The sequence below is a fragment of the Empidonax traillii genome, unplaced genomic scaffold, assembly GCF_003031625.1.
Source record: "Empidonax traillii isolate 1590-97213 ecotype Southwest subspecies unplaced genomic scaffold, ASM303162v1 scaffold20:size5563877, whole genome shotgun sequence".
Lineage (NCBI taxonomy): Eukaryota > Metazoa > Chordata > Aves > Passeriformes > Tyrannidae > Empidonax > Empidonax traillii.
Window position 1 is genome coordinate 4,735,902 of NW_020955213.1, and position 22,493 is coordinate 4,758,394.

The 22,493-nt window shown below is 40.2% G+C and overlaps 1 protein-coding gene across 9 annotated transcripts in view; it reads right to left on the reverse strand.

Annotated features, from left to right (window-relative positions):
- MAP7D3 (MAP7 domain containing 3) overlaps nucleotides 1–22,493 on the reverse strand; it is a 45,011-nt gene that overhangs the window by 1,786 nt on the left and 20,732 nt on the right. For 3 of the 9 annotated variants that reach the window (XM_027899651.1, XM_027899607.1, XM_027899659.1), the window contains 14 exons: nucleotides 18,625–18,726; nucleotides 16,177–16,275; nucleotides 15,701–15,799; nucleotides 14,515–14,640; nucleotides 12,356–12,501; nucleotides 11,824–11,957; nucleotides 10,993–11,237; nucleotides 6,523–6,658; nucleotides 5,222–5,402; nucleotides 4,000–4,104; nucleotides 3,707–3,760; nucleotides 2,916–3,009; nucleotides 2,329–2,527; nucleotides 362–1,256 (listed from right to left, as the gene is read on the reverse strand). In XM_027899651.1, the coding sequence (XP_027755452.1) occupies nucleotides 947–1,256; nucleotides 2,329–2,527; nucleotides 2,916–3,009; nucleotides 3,707–3,760; nucleotides 4,000–4,104; nucleotides 5,222–5,402; nucleotides 6,523–6,658; nucleotides 10,993–11,237; nucleotides 11,824–11,957; nucleotides 12,356–12,501; nucleotides 14,515–14,640; nucleotides 15,701–15,799; nucleotides 16,177–16,275; nucleotides 18,625–18,726 (2,030 nt within the window). In that variant the 3' untranslated portion in view covers nucleotides 362–946. Of the gene's footprint in view, nucleotides 1–361; nucleotides 1,257–2,328; nucleotides 2,528–2,915; nucleotides 3,010–3,706; nucleotides 3,761–3,999; nucleotides 4,105–5,221; nucleotides 5,403–6,522; nucleotides 6,659–10,992; nucleotides 11,238–11,823; nucleotides 11,958–12,355; nucleotides 12,502–14,514; nucleotides 14,641–15,700; nucleotides 15,800–16,176; nucleotides 16,276–18,624; nucleotides 18,727–22,493 lie in introns of those variants that run through there. The other 6 variants (XM_027899624.1, XM_027899616.1, XM_027899634.1 and 3 more) reach the window with 5 other exon arrangements.

The following is a 22,493-nucleotide window of genomic DNA, read 5'->3' on the forward strand; positions in this document are numbered from 1 at the left end:
GAGGGAAGCCTCGATCAGGTTGTGCCCACAGGACTAAAATTCACAAGACGAAGAGTGACAGAGGAGACTCGGGAAACAGTTCAGTCTAGAAAAGTGCTACACTTTAATCAAAACAAAGTGCTACACATCACTGAAAGAAAATGTGGATAGCAAGGCTCATCTCTTCCACTACCCCTCATTTCACTGATCACACAGTCATTTATCTCATGGAAAGAGATCTCCTGCTGTGAATATGGCCACTTGGGGTTCAGCTCCAACACCAGGGAAGTCTGGTCTATGATGTTACATAAACTGCCTTCCTGCATGAAGGTTTGGCTTCTCAAGTACATGTGGCTTGAGATGCAGCCCTGCTTCTTTCAGAAAATTCAGAGAATTTTGTGTGTGTACAGCTTTATTACTCCTCTCAAAATGTAACACAACTGTCTGTGGAATTTCAGGTTGGTGCTACCTGCTTCAGTGAGGTGAAACACTATTCTACAGCTAATACCTTGCTAGAGTCTGAGGACACCCTGTAAGACCACGCAGGTCAGCATCAAAAAGTTACAGAACATGCCTAGGAGGGCAAAGGTCTTGTCTGTAGAGTTACATCAGACACCTTTTAAACTGTTAGTATCTTCAAAAGTAACATGTGCCATTTAAGATATCTCAGAAGAAACTTAAAGTAGAACAAATGAGCTTCAGTGCTGGTAGGAGATACTGGAGCTTCACAAGGGCTCAGCTGTGTCTTTGGAAGAGCCTTAATGTTGGGCCTTAGCAAGTCCCTAAAAAGGCATTGATTGGTGACTCCTTTTGACAGAATTCAAGTTACAAGCACTAAATAAAGAGCTTTCCCTCTGGTCTACACATTGGAGAAAGTGCCTTGAAAATAAGAAGCTGTAGTTAAGGCAAAGAGAGCAAAATGCAAGGAAGTTAATTGCCTAGGCAGAGGAAGAGACAGACAGGGAAGTCAGCTTGGATTACCTGATGAAGCATCTATAGGTTTGGTCAATGAATTCACTGCACCATCTTCCTCAAAAGCCAGTTTGGGACTAGGAGGTATTGTAGCAGCATCATTCAAGTTTTGATTACAGTTACCAGCAGAGATGCTGTCTGAGCTCAATTTAGTTGACTTGGAATGTACTCCAACATCAATGAACTCCTCAAAAGTCCATGAACCAGATTTTCCATTAAGATTCTGAATAAGTCCAATTGTATGATCAGCTTCATTAACTCCCAACTTCACTGAGTCATCAATGACCATTTCTTTCACAGGATGGCTAGAAAAAAAAAAAAAGGCATTTGTATTACAATTTCTGCATGTTTAACCTTTAGACTGATTTCAGGTCAAACAATTAGCAGACTGAAAACTCTGCAAAGCACTTAATGTCCTGAAGGGCATTTCCAGACAAGCTCCTCCAGCTGCCACACAGGAACTCCCCTCCAAAAGCCAAAGGGGAAGAACAACTCACCAATACATATCAATTTTTTACTGAATTAACAGCTCTCAGTTAAGGTCTGGTTCTGGAAATTTGATATAAGAAAGCAACAAGTTTAAGGCCCTGAACCATTAATTCCCAATTTTAGTAGCGTGCATTTCTCCTTTTTTTCTCCAGCTGTGACTTTTTAGGCACAAAACTAAGCTTCAGAAGACCAGAAATATTTAAAAGATTCAAAATCTAAACCCAAATAATTGATTAATTTTCATTCATTCTTTGGAGAATCATGAAAATGTCTTTATATTCCATCACTGGAGGAACGGGATTAATTTATCATCACTTTAAAAAAGCATTCACAATGTCATTTCTAAATCATTAGCATTTAGATGAGCAAATGGAACAAGCATCAGAGGACAGATTTTCCAGTAGTTGACAGAAATGCTTTATGTTCAAAAAGATAAAATCTGAACTACCACAGAAACCATTCCCCACCAAGGGAGGCTTTTGTGTTGTATCTGGTGTTTCAGCATAACGTTGTTCTAGAGCTTTCTTGGAGGTTATTCTTCCTTTTTGGTGTTATCTCCCCTCCCTCTTGCTGAATGTTTTGTTAATGAGAAGAACCACAAGCCATGTCAAGGGAGAAGATTTCAAGCCAATGCCACTCTTTACAAGTAACAAACACTGCCATGTTGCTCATGGCTGTGTCTCACTTCTCAGCAAAGCCAGCACTGTTAACGTGGTGCCATCTAAACAAACAATTATCCTGTTCTGTGCGAGGCACTGAACTGACAGCAGACACCCCACGTGCCTGGAGCAAGGCACAGAGGCACCACAAAGCCAGCGAGGTGTAAGATTTGAGGCAAAGCTACAGACAGCATTAAATTTATTTTAAATGTAGAGAGAGATTTCTCACCTGGAATCCTTCAGTTCAGTAACAGACAGAGACCCCTCATCACTTTTCAAGTCGCTTCCATTCATGAACACTTCACTGGCCTTCAACTCTGACTCATCTTGTTCCTCAGATCCTGCAGAGATCAAGCTTTGTGCAGTCTCTAATCGACCCTCTGCCTCCCCCTTGACTTCCTGGAGCAAGTCAATGCCATTTAACTTTCCTGAAAATGAGGGAAAAATAAGGAATAAATTTAAAAGGAAAGCTTCAGTAACAGAATGGTTAGAATACAAGTGTCAAAATGACCTTTCCTAGCTAAAACTCAGGGAACTGGGCTTCAATAGGTTCAATATGTTATAGATAAGCTGCCTATAACAACATGAAATTAATTTTTCATCTTTAAAAATCCACTTGTAAAATGAAAGTTGCCTCCATTTCATTCTCAAATCATTTTGGCTCTCTCTCTGTCCAAGCAGAGAGTCTCCCTGGCATTTCTGGGACTGGTGTCTCAGACCACCACAATGCTGTTACACGAGTGACCTTTTCAACAAAGCTTAAACATCACTGAGAGACTCACTGCTACTCAGACCTGACTCATCCAGTTTCCTTACCTGGTTGATCAGTCTTCTCAAGACCCAACTCTTCCTCCTCTTCAATATCCTCTCCCTCCATCACCTCTGAGGCAGATTTCCCTTCATTCTGCAACTGAATTGGCAGGGTGTTACTTGGAATAGCTCCCGACCCTCCAGCATTTCACAAACGGCTCAATCACAGTTCCCACACAGGATGATTCTGTGCCCAGCAGTGAGGCCACACGAGTCCAAAGGCTCACAGACAACAAGCTCACCCACCAACATATGTTCTGCTGAGTTCCTTTTCCCCTCATTTCTCCAAGGTGTTTGCTAAATTTTTATTATTTTCAGCTCTATGAAGACTTAGATCTTTGAATGTTCAGACAGGAACAACTATTCCTCAATAAGCACAACTGACCACAAACCTCACTGCATTAACAAAAATACATCCAGCAATCCAAGGGACATCCCAGATTTGCTTTAGGCAAACAGATGATGCCAGGAATGTAAATTTTCTAGGGAAAAACAACGCTGGCAGAATGCATACAATTAAAAAAAAAAAAAGCCCTACTAATCAGTGGGTTTTTTTTTAAACCCATCTGCAAGTGATAATAACAGATCACATTGTAGGTCTTGAACAAAAATATGTCTAAGACTTTTGGTCAGAACAAGCAAAGCAGAAGAATGTGTGCAATGGGAAGCTACTGGAAATTATTCTGGTGCACCAGAACTTTGTACTTCCCATGGAAGTCAGTTTGTGCAAGGATAACACGACGCAAGGCAAAGCCTTCTCCAGGAAGGGCCCATTCTGTTATTATACAGAAAAGTACCTTGGATTCGTTTTGATCCGATTTTCGTGTTCTTTTCATTATTTCTTCAATTCTCTGTTAAAACAAGGAAAATATTTGCAGAGCTTTATATTTCAGCATTCTGGTTTAAATTTTTAATAATATTTTCATATTTCATTAATTTAACACTTTATTCATTGTTTTTAAAGCCCAGAAGTCAGAGTTTGATTTAAAAAAACCAAAAACACACTACTTCTATTTGAATGCATCAGAAACTGTCTGTTCAGTTTAAAACCCCAACCACTATTTTAGGCCGAGAATTCAAAACAGTCTACCTTCTTTCTTTCAAGCCTTTCCTGCATATTTTGCTGCATAATTCTCTCTCTTTCCAGTCTCTGTCTTTCAGCCTCTTCTTGAGCTTTTGCTTCAGCTTCTTCTCTCTGAAAACAAAACAAAAAGAAGAGAGCACCCAGTGCACAGCTCATTCCCAAGAGTCAGAAGCAGAACTGTTAAAGAGATTCTGGTTCAACACAGACAGGCACATCAGAAAATCACTACTTAATATGACCACACACTGTAGCCAAATGTCATTACCCAGCTAGTGACATGAAATATATACCACTATGACATTCAGAAAATGAACCTCAACTATATTGATATAATGCAAATTTTCTGAATGTTGTTGAGCTACTCAGGGCTCACACTATTTTTCAGGATGAACATTTGTCTAAGAAGGATAATTTATAAAGTAACAAGACAGCAATTAAATTCTAAATGTGTAAAGGTTAACTTAAAAATCTTGGCAGTCAGGTATTGCTACCAAGACACTTGGTGCAGAACATCTTCTGTTTCTTTTACACTGTAAAATCTTTTCCAGTATGACTGGAAGATAGAAACACAGTTAACACTCTGAATAATTGTCATAAACAAGTTAATAAAGAAATGTTCAGACACATTGCAATACTATCCATAAGATACAGCTCTTTAAACACAAAGAATTTAATTGTAAGACTGCCTTAGTTTTCAGAATTAACCTAATTTAAGGAAAGTCCACTTTGTGCAGAACAGCTCCCTTCAGTTCAAAGGAGGCCTTTGTAAGGTACATGGATACTTGCTGTGGAAGACTATTTAGCAACAGGAAAAGCAGACTTGGAAACACTACCAATCTTTCTCCTAAAGGAACCAGAGCAAGCCAGATGACTTTCCAGACAGACCACCTCCTCAACCCATGGCAGTAAGCTGGTAAAGTGGGCTCAGTACAGATATTTTACATATGCAAAATAGCCTCCCTGATGGCTAAAAAAATTCCAGAATAGCTGCTTCTGCCCACTCTTGAATTTACCAAATGTTGGGGGGAAAAAAAATTTAAAAAACCCACACAGACCAGCGGAAAGAAAGGACCTGCAGACATTCTAAATCCATCTCAGCCAGGATGAACTCTGCTTTACGTCATTCCTGACAGAGACCTGTCAAAACTGCTATGTGAAAGAAACAAAAGCAGCCCTCTGCAAAACACGGCAGCAGCTTGTCCCAGGAACACAGTTGGGGCCTACAGACCTGGTGCTGAAGCTCTGCGAGCTTTTCCTGCTCTTCCTGTTCCCGGCGGATCCTCTCCTCCTCAGCCTGCCTTTGCTGTTCTTCATACAACAGCCTCTTCTCTTCCTCCTCCTTCCGGAGCTCCTCTTCCCGTCGTGCTTTTTCCTCAGTTGCTCTCCTGGCCATCTCTTCCTCTCTGATTCTGGTGTTTCCAAGACACAGGTTACTGACTGGGTATTTATTTCTTTAAAAGAGCGCATGCACGAGACAGAGTAGGAAAGCAAGGAAGTTCTAAATAACCCAGTCACAAAATTACTGCATAAAGACACTTTCTGGTGGGGATTTACCACTGTCCACACTAGTCAAAGGAAAAATCAGTGTAACTTGGAAGAAACTATTTGTGAGTGTGTGTTCTTTGCCGATTAAGTCAAGGCCAAGGCAGGTTGTTCCAATAATGGAATATTTGATTGAGAATGGGATTAAGCAACAACCCCTTAATAAATACCATCTGCGACCATAACATGAATGAAGATTTTAATTCACTGTCAAACATAAATTTAGTGGGATTTCCTAAAAACTCTTTCGTCTATAGCCTGAATTCCAGACGTACACTGGAGGTATACACTGCCAGCTCATGCAGACATACAAAGCAGATCCGATGACATATTTCTGATAAAACACCTAAACCAGTTTATATTCAAGTTTCTGACAGCTTTATATCTGTGATCAGAAAACAGATAAAATCTGATGTTCCACCATGTTCACAGAAGCACAGGCAGGTGACCCCTGATCTGGAATAAAGTTATTCAGCACTAACTTAGCAATTTATTTTTTAAAAATTCTGTGCGGTGAACCAAATGCACGCTAATTTAACACTTTGAATTACTTGCCTGTCACATTACTGATTTAGATTTCAGATCAATAACATGAGATTTAATGTACCATCAAATCACTGCCTGATCTCATCAAAGGAAAAATTTAATACAGAGAGGTTTGACTATTTCAAACCAAATACAAACAACCCAAATGTAAGTGATGTAAAAAGCACATTCTGGTTTTGAATTAAAAGCCCCACTGGTGACTGTAAGGAAAAAGAAGCAGTGATTTCACAACGACTATGCATTATATATATACTGAGATATAAACTGAAGTTACACACAGCAACCTGTCCCATCTCAAAGGTGCTAGTGCCTCCTTGCTTCAGGAGCTGCATCAGGATTTGCAGGAACCTAAATTAGGAGTTGGAAAACATACACAGCTGGAATGTCCATTCCAACCATACCCCACTACAGAAAGCACCCCTTCCTTCTCTCAACTGTTACCTTTCTTCTTCTTGCCTCTGAATTCTTTCTTGGCCTTCACGCTCTCTTTGCTCCCGTGCCAGACGTCGCTTCTCTGCCAAGATTTTAGCAGCTTCTTCAGCTGTGGTGGTCCCTGCTACTGTTTTGCTACCTGATTCTGCAAAGGTCAAAAGAAACTGCTGTTAAAAAGCCCCAGTAATTTAGAATTAAGAAAGACCACTGTGAGATGAGATCTTTCTCATGCCATCTGATCCACTATCTGTTCGATCAGTGCCCATCAGTCAGTGAGTGCACCCTTATCTGACAGAGCCAAAGAGGAGCCCTCAGGAGATGCAGAGCCACAATATCTCACTGACACTGAAGCAGTAACAACTCATTTCAATGCTGATCCAGCCATAATTCAAATGATACACTTAAAGATACTCTCCAATTATCATAGCACTTAAATACATGTTTCTGAAAAGACATGTTTTCAGAATATATAACTCTTTAACACTGAAAAGAAAACTGGAAACAAATACTACTTTAGGAAATATACTTCCCATTCTTCTAATAAAACTGAATGCACATGACCCTAAAAAGGAAACACTAATTTCTGTATTTTTCATTTTTCAAAAAATTAACATTCATGCCTATATGTAGGAGTACCTTAGAGTGCAAATAATCACCATTTTATCTGGCCCTGAAGGCACATACTAATGACTTCAGTAATTCTGTATTTCTACACATTAGCAACAAATCAATTTCCAATTTACATGGAGATCAAAACAGCTTCAACCACCAGGCTAGTAAATATTTGCACAGTCCTGCAGTTTATGTTTCTTCATGTCCTGCCTGGTGTTATGGTGTCTGAACATCAGTCTGAACTATTATAAATTAACATCAGAAAAAACACCCAGAATCATGATGCCATCCAGCTATTTACAGAACTCTGATTTTTATCAGTTATTACTCTGTAGAAATATTTAGGACTTCATCATCTGACTATTCAGAGAATTAGCTCTTGATGTCAGTAGAGCAGTAAGTTCATAATGTTCGTGAGGACCTGCCTTTCTTCTTTTTAATATTTTACAAACCAGCACATGTTTGCTTAACATAAGCCTTCAAGTCAAGGTAATTTTAATGAACAATGACATCAGGGTTTGACCAGCTATTTTGCTTCTGACCTAAAGACAAATCACTCAAAACACGATGTCATCATTAGGAACTTTAATACCTGAAAAGCTGCTTAAGCCCCATGGACACGTAATCACTACCTGCAACTGCAGGGCATAATTACACAGAGCAAACCCTCAGCAGCTGAATCATGGCTGTGCTTTGTGCATAAAAATCGGTTCTTGCAGTCCTAGGTAAAGCATTTCAGCACTGATGGAGTGCAGGCACAGAGAGTTTTCTAATATTTAAATTTATTCAATGCTGAAAAAATATCACTTCCCCAGAATACACACTGCTTCTAATTTGGTAAAAAACCGCAGTAATGTTGGTACAAACAAAAATCAGCCACGACCGAAATCTGAACACGGTCAAAAGGGTCCTCCTCCTCCTCCTGAGTAAGAAAGACCACTCCCCTGCAGTTATAAAAAGCAATGGCTGATCTTCCTATTCAAGACATGCAAGTGTTTTTCTTCCTATATTCTGTAACTTTACTTTCTACCTAAAGAAGAGGAGGGAGAACAATGAATAAATCAAAATGTCTCTCTTTTCCTCTGCCATATCAGTGCCTTGCCAGTTCAGACTAACCACTTTTTACAGCAGATGCCGTTTTTTGTTGTGAACTTGCACAGCAACCAACACAGCAATCCTGTTTTAACACCTCTGGAATCTCTCTCAATTGTATCAAATCTGGCTGATATTTAATGTGAGGTTTAACCTATTTTCCCTCCTCAAAACTGCACCTAAATAAGAAAATCAAATGCTCAGCAAGAAACCTAAAGGTTTTAGACTTTTAGGTTCTAGGGTTACAACATGATAATGACAGCTTGAAGTATGATGAATATCTGGTATTGACAGATCAGTCACAACAGTTCAGAACACTGTGGATACGGAAAGGACAGGGGGAAAACAACCAAAAGAAAGGGCTGGAGAACTCAAGCCTATGGGGGACCTTCCTATTACATTTTCACTTCTGAAGCTTTACTGATGCTTTCCACATGGTTATTTCAGTACTGTTTTCATCTCCATGCACCCCTTGTACAGTCTGTTCCCACAGGGCAGGACATGAAATTTCCCAACACGGTTGATAACAGGCCATAAGAAGATTATTCCAGTGTTTCATACTCAGCTTCTTTTTCCTTGTACTCCCAGTCATTCCTGGTAAGAACTGTCTTTTTCAAAGAGGACCTTTTTGTGATGAAAAGGGAAGGAGGGAAATATGCAAGAGAACCATCTCAGAACACTCGCAAAGCGTACTATTAGTTGGATGGAGGGAGAGTTCCAACACATTTCAAGGCAAGTCATTTATTCACAATCTAGGAATCATATTCCAAAGCCTTCAATACCCAGATACAAAAAGTGGGGCTCCATGATAGTTTATTACCTATCATCATGCATAAGGTGAGAGCTCATGAAGGAGCACTTCTTATGCTTAAAGTTGAACAAGCCTTTTAATTCTCAGAGAAGCTGCGAAAGGCTGCTGCCAGAAATGACAACTGCTCCAAGTCACTGAAAAATAAAAAGTGTTTTACTGTGGAACAGTGTATTTTAGTAGAAAGACACAAAGAAACGAGACAAAAACTGACAAAAACTTGATTGCTGTCAGCAACAGGCAAACAAGTTCAGTTGGAAGGAGAAGAGATGGGATGAAGATACAAGTGCACAAAGCTGAAACTAGGCTGAACCTACAGGACCTGGAGACTGATTTACCACATGCCATTCACTGGTGGGCTCTGACTTCAGAAGCTGTCGGGGATATGGAATTGCACCAATCCACAAGGTGAACTGCTGACACAGAAGTGTTAAAAGGAAAACTGCCTTGAAAATTGAAAGTAACTTTTTAAGAAAAAAGATTTTGCCTCACTTAGCAATATTGCAGTGTACCAAAACATTCAAAGAGATACATGAAACCATCTCTATGTTGAAGAACATGCCCACTATTTCCTTTTCTACGTGTCAAAGAGCTTCGACCAGCCCCAGTGTGAGTCACTACAAAGACGGTTAGAGCTTCGAGATTTGCAATAAACTAAAATGGAAACGGATAAACTGGGCTAATACAGTTTCAGAAGTCAGTGTAGAGAGGAGACAGGTGGAGCATCCAAGAAACAAGGATGGGTGTTCTTGTTCCAGAATAACTGGAAGACGCAGGAGTAGGACACATTGTTATGGCGGTTTCAACCAACTGATGACACGAGTGATTCTGCCCCCTCCGAGGCGTGCAAGACACTTATCAGAGTAATGCAGAACATCAAGGGATGGACATTCTGACTGCAAAGACAAAGGATGTGACACTGAAGATGGATGTGCAACTTCACAGGAACATCCACCTCTGACTGACATCCAGGCTTCCTTCCACAGGAACACATGCTCAGCGTACCATGAGCTGACTGACACTGCTGCACATCCACCCCTGGGCAGTGTCAGGAAGAGCCTCAGCAATGACAAAGAACTGCAGTAGCCAAGGAATGCACACAGGAACCACACATGCAGCAACGTGCAGCAAGCACATGTTCCCACTTACCTGGTGTCTGAAGGATTCACCCCCGGTATTGCCACTGGCTGTAACTTAAATTCCAGAGATCCCTCTTTTTCCTGTCAAGTGGCCCCTAAGTCCTTCTCCACAGAGAACTGCCTGCCAGACCTCATCAGAAGGCTCTCCCAAATTCTGTTCTGGAGATGGCAGCTGGCATTTTTTCTGCTAAGAGGGACAGGGGCTGTGCTCACTTGGCCCAGTGAAGAGGGCCAGGACACTAACTGCTTTTCTCGTATATGGCCCTCCTTAACCTACCAGGCTAATTTCTCAGTGTGACCTGTGAACTGATCACTTTTCCTGAGGCAACAACGATTATACATTCACTGGAACTGAGGCCGAGACAGTCTCCAAGCATTGTGAAAAACGTCTCTCAGCCTGTGATGCACCAGGAGTTGATTTCTTCCTCCAAGAAGGTCTCCACAGGAGCATTTTAAGAACTACCAACTGGACTGAAAGACCTCTGTGTAGTTTAACTACTGATTTTATAAACCTAAGCTAGTAGATCCCTCAGCTAGTGCAGCTGAAGCCCAAAAGGCAAACAGAATTTCTGCTTTTCTTAAAATTACAGTACAAGCAGTAATACTGAAAGCTCCTGACTTTAATCTCCAAGTCCAATAAACCAACTACTGCACTAAAATCCACAGCCTAAAGTGATACCATGTAAAATTATGGTACACTCAGCAATGAACAGCTTCTGCCTTTAAGCATCCTACTCTCTAGTGCTCTGCCTCACAAACCAGTTGTTTCATCAGTCCTAGCACATACTGGAGAGGCCTCTGATGAGTCAGACACTGAGAAACACCCACCTTCTTTGGTCTTTGTGCTAGCTGCTCCCACATCCCTGTCCAAGGCTGGGGAAGCACCTTGCTCTTGTCCTGTTCCTTCTGTGCTCTTATCCTTTGGTTTGCTCTCTGCTTCAGTCTTCTTTTTGGTAATGTTTATAACACCTGGTGTGAGAGGTGGACGCTGGATGGGTGCTGGTTTAGAGACTGGAGTAGGAGATGGTGGCCTTTGTTTTGACACACCAGGTGAAGGCGGACGAGTCTTCTGTCTGTTCAAATAAAGAGTATTTTCAGGGTTAACAATAAAAACTCCAAACAAATGTCTGAGGACAGCAATCTCCTTTGTTTAGTTTACATTACATACCTCACTTTTTAAAACAAATCCACCTACAAACTATGGCTGCCTTCCTCATAAAACTTAAATACAGCATTTCAGAACACCCTGAGCACCCAGACTCCCTACTTCTGGGCTAAGCATCAAAACAGGTTCGCTAGCCCAGACCTCTGTTTACTCCACACCAAGGATGAACCCTGTGATTCCAATCCAAGAAACTTCCTACAGTAATACAGGCAGATTAGTTTATTCAAAAGCTTGCAGGCTTCCCTGCTGGTTTTGATGCACAGACTGTACAGAAAAACAGCGTGTATTTTTGTCTGCACAGCAGAGACAAAGGTTGAAGTAAGAGCTGCATTTCTACAGTGGGAAAGTAGAAACTGGACCCAAAATTAAGTTCTTTTCTGTACAAACACGGCATAGTGTAGATCATCAAAATTCTAACAGCACAGCTGTCTTGAGACAGGAAGCATCCTTCATTTTGTTCTGAATGAAAGGAAGTGTTTAACCTGGACACGTACCGAACTGCAGAAGGTGACGGAGGACGCTTCACCAAATTAGCAGGAGAGGGGGATCTTCTATGGGCAGACACAGATGGTGAGGGAGGGCGCCTTAAACCAGGCCCTGGGGATGATGGTTTTTCTGTCTCTGATTTCTAGAGGATACATAAAACCAAAATACTGCTGACTCTCTAGAATATCTTACAGTCAGAGGAGCTGCTATTCCAACAAATATACAACTTCTCAACAAGATGCACTTCACATTTCCTTCATGTTCCAAAACACAGACCTTGTCTTGTGTTTAATATCTACATACATTAAACTTTGGGAATCATAAACAGCAAACAATATGCCTTTAAGACACAAGAGAGATCAAGGACCATAAAATTTCAGTTTGATTTTAATACTGTGCCTTTTTTAAGCAAATGCTATTTAACGTTTCAATAATGCTTACTGAAAGCTGCAGCAACCCTGATGAAACCTGATCCCACCCTGAGCTGTTCCAGCCCCCCTCAATTAACAGAAACCTGGCTGCTGTGGATTTTCAACAAACCTGGGTTGAATCCGGTGAACTTGCATCAGATGAAGATAGAGAAGACTTCAACCTGTCGATGCTACGACTGCGCACGGGCACTTTGGGAGCTGGGACTGAGGAACTGATGGAAGTGGCTGAAGCTGAACGAGGACAGAGGTGAGATTCTATAAAAGTTAGGAATTTGACAAGACAAAACGAGAACCAAGTGCACAGTATAGGAACAGGAGAAAAGGAAGAGGGAGAAAAAGAGAAAGAAAGATTGTGTGTGTTAGAAACCGTACAGGGAAACACTGCAGGCAGTGCACAGTGCAATGGGTCATGGACACAGACACCACCACCACACAATTAGTACTTTGGAAGCAACAGCACCAAGAATAAAACCATTCTGAAAGCAGCAGTCTGGAGAAGATAAAAATAAAATGCTTTTCCAAAAATTGACTAAATTTGCAGTACTTCAATTTTAGCCAAGCTGCATCTGATCACCAATTTGAGTTTTAATGGCTCAGCATCTTTCTTGACAAGCTCTTCATGACAGGTTCAGACTTTAAGCATGTTTCCTCCATACTCAGGGAGGAAATATTCCTTCTTTTCAAAGAGTATTTATAAAGCAGCATTACATCAGGACTCTCAACATTACTATATAAACTTTTCTTGTGAAATATGCATTGTGCAACATTATTATTCTACTTTCCCTCTCTAACCCCTTTAATACTACAAATGTGTGCCCTTTGTTTACATTAACAAATCAAAATAGGTGTTGAAAAAGAAATCAAGAGAAGAAGATTAACTGCTAAACTAAAATACCTTTACCTGAAGTGTCAATCTCTTCACACGTAAGATATTGAAAGAAATTTTATCTCAATACCTTTTCCACTAACATCATCATAGATAGAAAAGCACACATAGATGCAAAAATCTACTTCTGAAACTAGATATTGGATTTTCTGTAATCCAAATAAATTGTGACAGATGCCAGCACTTAATTTTGCAATTTTATGGAAAATACATTTTATTTTTATATTTGCAGCATTTGTGCAAGGAGACCTGCATTCTGTTGGTGCACAGGTTGTGCTAAAGCACAGGTACTTTTCTACTGAAATGAAGAAAGTACCTCTAAGTAAACTTATAAAAATGTATCTTTAATTCAGCAATAGTAAGTCACATGCTAAAAGTAAAAGTGAAAAAGATGGTATTGCCCCACGACATGAACTGAGATATTCATGGCAAAACAAAAGCAGCACATACATAGGTGTGCAAAAATATGACCACTGACTACAAACCAGAAAAGTAAGAACTAATTATTGCACAAGGGGAGCAGTGTAGAAATGTCACCATTACCAACAAGGACCAAGTGAAGTAGTGTAAGATAAAAAACAAAGATGGGATAACATACTTCACAGGAAACAAGCAAAACTGGGAACACAAATTGTAAGGTAAAAGAGGAGAAAGGACTCCACATTGGTTCCAGAGATGCATTTACTGGGGCATTATTACAACCAGTAACAATTCCGAGACCCGTGGGATGCAGCTACAGCTTGTCCACGATGCAGATTCCTATGCTAGTACTAAACTGAGTCCCAGTGTGGGCTTATCAGCTCAGTCTGGATGATATAAAACTGCCTAAGTCGGCCAGGGTTTCTCTCTTCTCCTTCTAGGATGTCTTGACTTCTAAATCAGCCTGAACAAAGCCAGCTCAGGCTCCCTGTACTTATCTTAACATAACCCCCTTGTCGTGTTCCTACATGAGTTTCTCCCCCTAAAGAAATTTAGGTCTTTCAGTTTGAAATTATAGGTTTGAGTTTTTTGCCTTTTAATTTCCTAGTACTGTTCTAACTGGTATATCTTAGATTCATTTGAGAATACAAATGCAGATCTCTATCAGTTAACCCCCCCAAAAAAAACCCCAGAACCAGCATCTGCTTCTCTGCAGAGCAAGTATACTGGCACTGGAGTTTAAAATCCAGTATGATTCCATGGTTTTGTAAAGTAAACATGCAACACAGCATATGAATTGGTTACTACTGACCACAAAAACTACTGGATAAGTAACATTACACATAACCATGTATTAACTGTCTGATTCACACTGAAATGTAGCACAGTTAGCAACTACCATCTAAGTTCTTGCTTGAGGAGCAACTGCACAAAACTTTGAGGCTTTGCTGCCCTCCTGTTACCTGAGGGATCCTGTCCATCAGCCGAGAGGGTAGCAGCACTTTTACTCCTAGCTAGGGAGGCCTGTGTGGGGGCCAGGAGGCGACTGATTACGCTACTGTCCAGAGGACTGAGCTGGGAGCGACGAGCTAAATGACAGGAACAAATGAAAAAGGATCCAACATGAAATCATATCATGGAAAAGACAAGCAGTACAAAGCAAAGGAAGACTGAGCATTGTTGCAAACTGTAACAGTTTTGGAAGAACAGCACTGAAGTCATGGAGAGGGAAATCCAAACCAAGAGCACAGAAGGGTTAAACACTGCAATCTCTTATGTTGCACGTCTCGTTCTTGGCTTGTTTAACAGTAGTAATTTTAATGTGCAGAAACTGGCACATGTACAACAGAAGTGAATGCTGAATTCAGTCAAAGTATGAGAAGTTTTTGACTGAGCTCTTCAGAGCTACATTCTCTGGATTGCAGGAAAGGCTGTTCTGACACAATGAACAGAAGACTTGCAAGTCAAAGCGAGCAGTTATCATCAGGCATCATCTGCACACACAAATCCACATGGACAGCACCCATCTTTCTCCCATACAGGAAAGGTTCTGAATCAGAGTGTAATTTCCACTGTTGGCAACAGCTGCTAAAAAGGAAAGTTTCAGAAATGTTAACTCAAAGGGAAAACATGTTAGAGAAGGTGCTAGTCTTCAGCTTTAGGAAGAGTTCCTAGGGAAGAGGTTAATTGTAATCTAGTGGGGAATACACAGACCAAAAGAGACTGAAGTGAGAACAGGTTTTTTCCTTCATTTGCATGCACAAGGTTTAGGCCAGCAGCAGGAACAGAGAAGTTGCTTTTAAACTGAGGAATGAAAGAGAGCTTAAAAAGCAAAGGTAAGACTGACTAAGAAGTGAACAGATCAGTGATATTTTTACCAATTCAACCTACCAGCTTACAAATAAATAGCTCTCTTAATTGGAGAGACGTGTTATATGCTTGCACTGCCATTTAAAAAAAGCCTCCTTAGAGGATTTTTCTTTTGTCCAAAGGGAAAAATTTACCCTTCAGCAATTACAATTTTATCTTTAACACTGGGTAACCAAAAAGCCATTAAAAAGTTTCACTAGGAAACTAGTGAAAGTAAGCCTCTCCAAACTTTACTATGAATGGCTTTAAAAAACAAAATCAGCTTTATGAAACAACCACCTGGTTTTTCTTCCTTTTTCTGTTTTTCTAGTTCTGCAGAGGATTGGGGTTTACTACTCATCCTACTCAAAGATGTGCTCCTCTTCTTTTCTGTTCCTCCTAGAGACCAAGTGTAAGGAAAATTATTTTTAAAAAGATATATAAATATGTGATTTCCTAAATTGCCATCCCATGCTTTGCTTCTGCCAGTCAGCTAAAAACACCAGCCTATCATTACAAAGCATTATTTTCTCATGAGCTAAATGGTTTGGCTACCATTTGCCTTCACTTCCCCCACCCTTCCACTTTTCAGAGGAACAAGGCTGGTTTACAGAGACAGTTACCCAACACCTGGCACTGCAATGTGCACAACAACATCTATGCCACAGTGCACAGACCACATGGATGCCTGAATGAAACTGAGACGTGGTTTAAAGTCAACTTCAAATATCCCATTTACTGTCTCCCAATTCTCAAAACAAACTGGTTTCTAGCACCTTTCTGTTCCACCTGCGAACCTTTGAGTGCTGACTGCTGGGAATGTAGAGGAACTTTGTTATTCAGTCTGTTTAATGAGGCACTTCTCTTTGTGGTACCTGAAAGTGAAAGTGCATGGATTAATTATGTTGAAAAGCCCAGAGGTCCCCTCCAACACCTGCCCCACTTCCTTAAGCTAGGGAAGAATGATTAAGTCACTTTATAATACCGAATTCTTCAGAAGCAGCAAAACTGGATCAGGGAAGAATCACTTTATATAAAGCATTATTTCTTATATTCCTGTATCTTACTGATCACAGCAGCAGGGTGTCAGTTGCAACAGATTCTTGTTTGACCTATTGAGGCCATCCTTATACACCTTTTGAAATAAATGAGAATTTTAGAAGGCCGGTGTTCACATTCTGTATGAGTGAGCTCAGAATTAACACAGAACACAGCTGATGAAATACTCCACTGATCCAGGGAGAAGCATCTTCCTCTCATTTCTACATTCTTCTCCTCTACCTTCCCAAGCACACACACAACAGAAGCAATCTGGTTAATTCTGCGACTGCATTTTCTGTCCTCTGAATTTACCCATCCCTTTATCAAACAGCCATTTCTCCATAAGCAACAGATCAAGAGCACAGGATTGCTCTAAGTCAACCTTTACATTCTGACCACACAGATCTCTTGGAGTCCTGTTCAAATTTGTTGTATTTCAGGCCACCTAAGAATTTTTCCTCCAAAGTGACTAAGGATTCACAAAGGATTTCAGGGTATGACAATAAGTTTGAAAGCAATCCCAATTAGTTGATAATTAGTAACTTCCTTTGTTAGTAGCTTAATTTGTACTTTACAGACCTGCTTCTGACTCGTACTCAGAACTGAACCCTCCAGACACATCATATATAAATATAATTTAAAATCACAAGCAGCCTCCAGTGACTCAGAGCCTCTGCCAGTACAGATATAGTCACTGATTTCCTATCAGGCACATTGAGTATGAGCACAAGTTTTAATGCTGCATCACCTTCCAACATGAACCAGCAAAAGCACCTTTAGCTGTGTATTTGTGTCAGGAATTCTTCTGGCATAGCTCATTTGATCAAAGGTTGCAGATTAGCAGAACACTGCAGCACAGACCTAGCTGAATCTGTTTCAGCATTAAACAGCTTTTAGCTTTTTCATGTTTTTCATCATTTTGTTAAAAAAAAAAAATCAAAATCAAATCCCCTCACATTTGGAATACAGGCAGGCTCCTATGAAACTCTGGGAAGATTCCCCACAAGGAAATCTCAGGCTAAAACAAGCCGATATGTGCTCATACAAACCATTCTTATTTATCTTAATAAGTAGATTAGGACAATTTCTTGTGTTTCATAATTATTTTTTTCAATTTCCAGCAGGCTGATTGCCCTCTGCCCTATCCCAATACATTCTGTAAATCACAGCAGAGAGGAGACTCACATGCACAGGTTTAGCAGAATGGAAAAACCAGAGAACTCTCTCATTCTCTTTGTCCCTGTTAGGACTATTCCTGTGATGCACATTTTAAACATGACTCGCTGCAGTCGGGAGTCATCCACCCCAAAGATGCAATTTAAAGTGAGATTGGAGGCCACAGAAATTGGTAGATGATCCATCTCTAGAGTGCAAACACTTTCAGGTTAAAAAAAATAAGAAAATAGAAATGGCCTGGAAGCAACTATTCCCTGGTAGTTATTGGCACAGAAAATAACACAGAATGCTTGTAAGCAGTGGTGTGCACTAACAGTTTAAGAAATACATAATTTGAGTATCAGGATCAAGATTACACTAAATTATTGGGCTAGGAAGCTGTGTCAGAGCTGCACACTATGGCTACAATCACGATAGAACTCCAGGCCAAAGCAACACCATCTCCTCCCACCCAAAAAGAACCCCCACAGGTGACAGTATTTTTCATGCATCCTCTTCTATTTGGTTAAAGCAGAATTCTAATACTAAAAAGAAAGTGTGTCTACAGAGTACAAGCACACTAGAACTATGACAAAACTAAGTTGATTTTTTTCCTTTCCACAGGTAATCAAAAAGATTGAAGCTGTCTAACAGAACAAGGCAAACTTTATTTTTGCACTATTTCTAGTTTGCTGAAATTTTAGGGTGGGAATTAAGGCATGCAAACCTGTAAAGATGATGGGAAGTGATTTGTGAATCAGTCATTCACCAAGATTTGACTTTAGTAACACAATTACAGAAATGAAAAAATAAAAAACCAGCAATTTTTACCGTTACTCTTCTCCTCTAAGAGAGATCACATCAACTGGGTCAAAGCCCTCAACAGTCAAGCTGGATTAACAAATTGCATGAAACGCATTTGAGATCAAAATATGAAGTGAGTCACACAGCAAGGGAGGAGGGAGGACATCATTCCACCTCCTGTCTCCTCCCCAACCCAAGCTCAGCAGTACCACACACACACTTACTTCGATCAGAGGCATTTAGAAGCGCTGCAGACGACGACAACCGTTTGCTCACGGCACCTTCTGCCTGTTTGAGGTTGGCTGTGGACGTGGAGCGTTTGCTGCCTGTGGAGAGAAGCGCTGACTTCAGAACTCACCTTCATACCTGAAGGAGAACCTTCCAGGCATTGCCGAGAGCTCACTCTGGAAGCATTGCATCCTGAAAGCCATTTTCACTTCTGCTCAATGAGAAACAGAAATGATTTTGTTTTCCTTTGAACAGACTTGATACCATTAGCACCAGTTGGAACGTGCACAGAAAAGGCAGAGTTTAGTGGAGTCGTGCCAAGATTTTATGCACTTGTATGCAAACAAGGGATTTTTAAACCCTGTGCTCCTAACATGTAAAAACAAAAGCTACTGAGGCTGTGTGTTGTTACTAGACTGGGAAGAAACAGAAAATAGCAATAAAACCTGAAATGCAATTATTTCTTTCTTCATTCTTTCCACATAGGTACGTCAATACAGTTTTTCAATCACTTGTTAATAAACCAAACCAAAACAAATTATTTTGGAGGGATAAAATCAAGTCCTAAGGAAAGGCAAGAAAGCATTCCTATTTCTGATTACTTCCCAAGGGCTTCTGTAAGTATTTTAGAAGTTGCCAATTTTTCTCTAAAAGCTATTCCTAAAAAGTTCATGTTTCCCATCTATTTTGCAACTCTTCTGAAAATGCCCCAAGAAGCATTTTTTTTTTAATGTGTATATATACAGACAAATATACACACATAAATCACATCTCAGATGGCAAAACTGCAAGTTTACTGCAAGTCAGATAAATAACAGCTTTTTAATTTCAAATAATGTGCTTTCAGGATGAACACTATTCCAGAGTGTAAAAGCCCTGGAAAAGCATATACCTGTTGCTATAGAAACTCACTAAGCAGAAAACATTAATGCACATGAAGTAGTGCAGATCAGCTTAACAAACACACAAAACACAAAGAATCGATTTTACTGCCATATTTGACAGCAAAGATGATTAACCTGAACTCATTAGTGCAGAAGTACCAAAGGACAAAGCAGCACTACTCATCACAGAGGCAGCATCTTTTCCCTTTGCCAGCATGCTACAACAGCCCCTTACAGCCAGGGCCAGGACATAAGGATTGCTATGGACAGCCCTGTGGGAAGCTCTTGGGACAGTGAACAAGAGCAAAGTCCACACAGGATAAGAGGGAGAAAGGGAAATCTACTGAATCTAGTTAAGAAATAAAGACCTGAGCTTAGTGGATACTTTCCCAACATAACAAGAAGAAAAAACAGGGGCAGTTCATGAATGAAGCCTGAGAACTGGGATAACTAAACAGCTTGAAGAGGTTTTATATACAAAAATCAGGAAACACATAATTTGTGTATTTGGGTGTTTTGGAAGGTGAAGGCTTCCCCCTAGTGTCTGCTCTTAAAAGGAAATCCTGGCTCCTGATTGAAACTCCAGAGAGTCCAAGGCCTGCAAACATCAGGGACACTTCACACAAATTTCCCTTGGTTCAAATTAGAACTTCAGCACTTGAATGACATCTGAGGTTTGGTCTATCACCTAGTGAGACCCAGAGCACAAAAAACTGAACTCTGACTAAAGAAAAATTATATTGAACAAAGTTAATTCTTTTAAAGCAAGGTTGCAAGTTCTGGAGGCGGGGTGTGCTGTTTTATAAAGAGACATGTTTCTACTAGAGGACTCAAAAGCAAGTACTAGCTAAATATGACTGTTTAGATAAAAAAAAAAATCAGTCTCTGTATTTCAGGGGAACAGAGGGCAGTGGTGAGAGAATGAGTTACTACCTCAATTGATGCCTTGACAGAAAAAAAATCTAATTGGTAAAGGGTGTTCATACAGATATTTGAGTTTTCTTTTTCCAGAAAATCTGAGTTTGCATTAATTGTTTAAGATATTAAGAGGTCAGTGCTTTTTTGATCAATACATCTGCAAAAATACAATCAGACAGCCTCAACTTTTTCCCTACCTCACCCACAGGACAGCTCCTGCAGACTTTAAAGATTGGATGGTTCACTAGAAAAACCTTTAGAACACAGACAGGACATTCTCAAGTCAGTCAGTCTGGTTATGTAGCTATTTACAAAATAACTTTTGAAAAAGTATCTCAAATATTTTTCTTTGGGGAAAGTTAGAAAACTTCCCTCATGGGGTTTGAAATGGAAGACGCAAACAGTACTCAGCCCACGTGATACCAGACTTGTGTGTTTTCCAAATGGAAGGGGGAAAGTAAAGTGCAGCAGCAGAGTCAAGAAAGCGCAGGCTGCCATGCAGGAAGGCTTCAAACTGGGTGAGGAGCTGGTATCTTATGAAAATCACTGTGAGAGTGAGCAGCTTTCAATCCTGGCTTCTCACAGGGTTTCACTGAGAGAGGGAGCTGCAGCATAGCCTATCTGAGCTTGGATAAAATTAGGCTACATAAAATAAGATTAGCTGTCTCTCACTTCCCTCCAAATTTCTACTAGGACAAGGAAGCTCTTTATTTAGAAAGGAGAGGTTCTGGCAGCCTCATTTCTATTCTAATAGCACATCTCCACTCCTGAAGCACCTGAATCTCCAGTTCTCCTCAGCACTCACCACTAAACTGCCTCCTTTACCAGGGCTCTGTCATCAGGGATGCTTTATTACACAGCCTGGCCATTTCTCTTGGCAGACCCACACCCCGCCTGTTTCATCTGAGCACTGACAGCAATGTCATCAATGTAACATTTGACTCTGTGGCTTTCATCAATTTTTAAACCTCAGGCCATCAGTAGGATCCTTGCTGTGGTCTCAATGAATCACACTCTGTACATCCTACAGAATGATGGCTGGAGAAATGTTCAAATGACATGGGATTCACTTTCCAGAGCACACTGTATCACCCAGAAGTTCTGCTCTACCAGTCAATGTTCCTAAATATTACTGTTGATACAGCCAGTTCATGGAAGACACACCTGATTCTCTATTTTTTTTTGGCACAGCAATACAACACACAAGAAAGCCTTTTGTCCAAAAATGAGTATTTGAAATCTGTGTCCCTAATGGTTCTCATTTGAAGAAATGGGCTTTAATCTCAAATCTGCCACAGAAACTGTTGTGGAAAAATACTATTGTACTGAAATTTGCTCTAGACATGCTGCTAAAGACAGTGCACTACTTGGCCCCAATGATGTAATGCAGTAGAGCTTATATGGTGTCATTTTTCAGAGTAAAGCAAAAGGTAATTGTCTTTCCAGCAATTATGTAAATATAAGGTGAAATGAACCAAATAGGGATTTTTTTAGAAAGTCAGCTGGACTTAAGTATCCTACATGGCTTGGGTAGATTTTTCATAATAATTACCTGATGGGCTCTCAGAAAGTTAAAAAGAATTATCCTGAAACAGGAATAAATATGAGAAGTGTAAAACCAACCACGGTTCCACATTATACACCTCATATACGACAATTGTACGCTTGAAACAGTAACACAAAATCAAACACAAATTTAAAACAATGTGGAAGCACAAGGGTTTGACTAAGACACTGCATTATCTGTTTATCTACATAGCAATTTTTTTTCCAAATTGGTGCAAAGTTATCCAAATTGATCTATTGTAGCTGAACAATCTGCTCCTCCTCTTGCTACTTGATGATGCATAAGTTACAGTTTAAGCACCTATTATTATATCAGGAGCATTTGTGTTCGAACATATCTTAAATGTGCTTCAGCAGCACTGAAGATCTTCCTTCACAATAAAAAGGACAGACAAGGCTCATTTCCTCACATCAATTAGGGGAGAGCAAAGAACATTACTTTATGTTTTTTACTAAAGTTTATTTAGGTTTAAAATAAGGAGGGAGTAGTTAAATAA